This window comes from Atta cephalotes, assembly GCF_000143395.1.
Source record: "Atta cephalotes unplaced genomic scaffold scaffold00001, whole genome shotgun sequence".
NCBI classification, from domain to species: Eukaryota; Metazoa; Arthropoda; class Insecta; order Hymenoptera; family Formicidae; genus Atta; species Atta cephalotes.
In genome coordinates this window covers 11,359,229-11,363,795 of record NW_012130065.1, presented here as the reverse complement: position 1 = coordinate 11,363,795, position 4,567 = coordinate 11,359,229, and the positions used below count along the sequence as shown (strand labels likewise).

The window sequence follows — 4,567 nt, the reverse complement described above, 5'->3', positions numbered from 1 at the left end:
TTTTTATTCAACTTTTTAAGTTACTAGTCATTTACTTCAATTTTTATTCTAACTAATGAGAAAATACAGTATTATATAAAAAATTCTAAAAAAATTCTTAGAGCTCTATGAGAAGAAAATAAACAATTTTTGTCTCTTGCAGTTTTTAAAAAATTATTGAAGACCAATTTTCAGCAATTTTTAGCAATTAATATTTTGTTAACTATTGCGAAAATTGCAAAAAATGGTAGAGGACTTTCCGTCTCAATTTAGTCCGCTCTACATGTCTACAAACATTCCGTCAGAACAATTATCGGACACCCTATATACGTCCCTGTAACTCTATAATCTGCTGCTCTCTGTAATTTTCAACTTACGAATATTGTTGCTATCACACTGAAAAAAAAATTAAATTTTTTAAAGAAATATTTGTTTAAATAGTTCTAAGTAAATATTTATGCTAAACGCAAACATATTTATTATACAAAAACTTAATTTAACTATATATAATTTATATATTAAGTAAATATTTACTTAGTGCTATTAAAAAAAAATATGTATTAAGATTTAATTTTTTTTCAATGCGTGTCCCGAGGGAATTAACATGACTGTTGCGCGGTTTCCGTGTTTTTAATTTAACGCTTCATAGTTGAGTTTAACCGCGTCAAGAAGCAGCTTGAAATAAGATATTACTCTCTATCGGAAACAATAATCAACTTTGTGATTTACATTGCAAATCAAAATATATAATAAGTATCTTCATATATGTACTTCGTTAAAAAATAACACATTATGCTCTCTTTGCATATACAAAACTAGATTTATACATTTAAACATGTGATATAATATAATATTACTTTTACAAGGAAAATTAAATTCAATACATATATGAAAACACTAATTACGTACTGGATTTATGGTGTAAGCGAGAAGCAAAAATGATAATTCAATTGTATGAAAATAGTGCCGTACATATCTATTGTTAATTTTACGAACTACTCGCGCAAATTGATGCCAAACAGGGAAAGAGAGAGGATAGTCATTCGTCTCTCATTTTTATCTTCTCGCTTCTACCCGCTTCGAAGAAGCAATCTAAGTTCGCGTGTCTCGCCGCCGATGCTATCGCGAACGAGCACGTACAAGGCGCTTTCCACGATGGATCTGCCGGCAGAAGCGAGGAAGGTGCGCAGCATTCCCATTGTCGGAGTACGAGTTCGGTAGGAGAGGAAGAGAGAGGCTGACACTCCGCGTAAAGACGCGTTCTTTACCACCGTAATTCCGTTTCTCACCGCGCGCAAACAGCCGTGGCTAGCTTTCTGCGCGACTGCAGTTTTTGCCACTGGCGTTTAGGAAAGTATTTACGATCTCGCGTGAGGCGATTGTCATAATCGTATCGTTGGTGCGCGAATAACGGTGCTCGTCTATTTACTTGCTACGTAATAAAAAAACATATTAAACAAAATATTATCTTTGTCGTTTCGTCTGTCGCTTATGGCTGATTAAAATTAACAGATAGCAATGGATTTGCGCGTTCTTGTGAGATTATTCGCGAGATAAATGTCGCTAAATGTGTAAAACTGTTTATATATGATTCTTTGATGTACTTGCTTCGGCAGTACTAAAATTGAAACATGATTCTTTAAGAAGCCCACCACGCACAAAATGACATAAACTGCAAAAAATATTCTCTTGTGATAATAATTTTAAAATATATTTATTACGAATTTAAAAATCTTATTATTATTTACTCAAAGAATTTCTTTTCTTTTTAAAAATGTTATAAAATTGATCAAAGAAGCGATTTTTATGTAATAAGTGAATCGAATTTATTTTAATTTAATAATATTAATTAAAGTATTTTAAATTCACTAAAGAATTCAGAATATATTTTGCTTACATAAACTTTTCAAACTTGAAACAATAATTATTATTATTATATAGTTTATAGTTTATTTATTATTATTATATATAGTATTATTATAGTTATATAGTTTATTTATTATTATATAGTATTATTATATAGTATGTATTTTTCAATGCAGCTTATATCAATTTGTGTGATAGACTTAAGATTATAGTGCACAAAAAACTTAGTAATCATAGGTAATAAGCAAATTGGCTCATAGTAGAAACCGTAAAGCAATAATGTAAGCTATAGCAAATTCAAAATATTGACTTGCTTACTGCTTAAGTTTTTTGTATGCTATAGTTTTAATCATCTGTCGAGTTAATCTTAGAACGCTATCAATACATAAATTTTACGTATTTTAAGTAAGCGAGATTATTAAGCGCTAAGTTATACCTTCAATAGTCACGAAAAGATCCAATCTGTCATGTTAAAAACTAGGACAAGCGAGGACAAGCTTTTAAAAATTCAATCCGTCTTATGTATATCAGATTAAACTCTTTGATTAGTATTATAACAGAGAGCATGATAAGTGATTTCATTTTTTAAGCAGTTTTATGTTATTATATGTACATTTTATTGATAATGTGTCATGAGAGACTTTACAAGGTTTGAATCGAATATGTTTATTCTTTTCTTTTAAGTTAATAATTAAGTTATTTATATTTCTAAAGAGAGAGATATTAAAAATGTGAAACGTATACAAATTTTGTGTTATATTAATTAAGAATGGTCTATTTCTTTCGTATGTAAGATTTATGTATCGATAGTACATTCTAGGTTTGAACTTTGATTATTCGCCTTTGAAGGTATAATTGATATTTTGATTATGAATTTTTGATTCTGAAAAATTCAGAATTTTGGAAAAATTTAAGTAAAGGTCTATAAAAAAATAAGTAAAACACGGCCTTCTATGATAATAAAAATTCACGTTGTTAAAGCTTTTACAAATTCAACGCTTTAAGCAAGAATTTTTTCACATTTTCCATACAATACAGAACAATTTAATCTGCACTGAAGCTTAAAAACAATAAAAATATTGATAAAAGTTGCTGATGGAAGTTATAAAATTTCATATAGCCGAAGGTTAATATTCCACGGAGATTGATAGGATAACATTGCGTGTTATAGAACATGTACAAAAGTAATATAATAAATATAATCATACTTATACATCGTCCATCTACTGTCAAGCAACTTTCGCATTACAAGACTGCCTGGGAATGTTCACATGGGCTACGCTTTAATAAATTTTCTATTAACAAGCTTAAGGAGACAGTAAAGCAACTTCGATCGACACACGGATATAAAAGTTTCGTTAAACCATAGAAATGTTTAATCACATTGGTCGCTAAGTCAGAAACTCCGAGTTACTCGACCAATATAATTAAACGAACAACAGACAGTACATTTAAACGTATCAACGCTAATTAATAACGAGGCTCAAAGAAACTCTAGAGTAGTCTCTGCCGCGAGCAATGATAACGGTGCTTTCGTCGTAGTTTTCGCTCGAAAGAATTTCTGCACGGAGGAAGCGCCGAGAAAAAGTTCGCAAGTAAAAGCGGAAAGATCACCGGGGAAAATAAGATAAATGCAATCTCCTTTCTTAATTTCTGGATTAACGAAGAACGACAGAACGCAGAGAAGGGCTTGAAGCTTTTACTTGAAAATCGACAGAAATCGAACGTGGGTTTCGCGAAAAAAGCGATCATGATTTGTCCTCCCAGGAGATCGGACTCGTTGAAAAATCTTGCCGCGTATTTCCTTGTTTAATCTCCATAAAAAGGTAGGATACATTCCAGAGAAAAAGAGAGCGAGATAAATTCATAAGTATTATATCGTCATTAAGAAAAATTCGCACGACACTGTCCTCCGCAGCAGTCATGTATCACTTCTCATCAGTTTCGATTAACGGGAAATCGAGACTGCTTATCTCATGAAGGCGTGACATAATATCGCTCCCTTGAAGATCGGATGCGCCGGAGGTGAACGATACCAGAATAGTAAATCGATTCTATACGAGATAGCCTTGCGTATTGGCGAGAAGATTGACTTATTGATCGAGCATGAGCCTCCCGTCGAGTCGGGTAAGTGAACTCGACATTGGATACAGCCCGACGATCATACGTCTCGCAACATCTGATCTCGTGTTTGTCCGCGGAGGAGTGTTCAGGTGTTGTTCAATCAGTCTTCAGAGAGAGCCGCTGATATTCCGCGTCTTACATTTTATCGAAAAATTGATTTATGTAACATTTCATGTATCATGTGAGACAAAGGAATTTCATCGCGCGATAGTTTTAATTCTGCAATAATTATTTAAATAATAATTAAACTTTTATGGAGGACTTACCTTCAAAATGTTTTCTACGTCTGGAGTATCAATCGATGCTCGCGAGTTAGACCCCTGAAAAAAAGGAAGATTAAATAAAATTAGTTGTGATTGTCGTAACTTGTCTATCTTTATATACTGTATTTTTATTAATCAGCGGTGTCAACAAATTTTATAACTTTTCCCTAATTACTAGATAAAATTTTATGACTTTCCTCTTTCAATAATATTTTGAAATTTTTTTCTATTTTCATCCTAGAGGTCAATCATGTAACTTTTTTCCTAGAGTGAAAACGTCAAAAAGTGAATTTATATATATATATATATATATATATATATATATATATATATAT

At 31.6% G+C, this 4,567-nt stretch overlaps 1 protein-coding gene across 1 annotated transcript in view; it reads right to left on the bottom strand.

Moving 5' to 3' along the window:
• The window catches only part of LOC105618729 (AF4/FMR2 family member 4), a 223,657-nt gene that overhangs the window by 98,489 nt on the left and 120,601 nt on the right, over window positions 1–4,567 (bottom strand). The window contains exon 4 of the mRNA XM_012200263.1: window positions 4,236–4,289. Coding sequence (XP_012055653.1) covers window positions 4,236–4,289 — 54 coding nt within the window. The remainder of the gene's footprint in view (window positions 1–4,235; window positions 4,290–4,567) is intronic.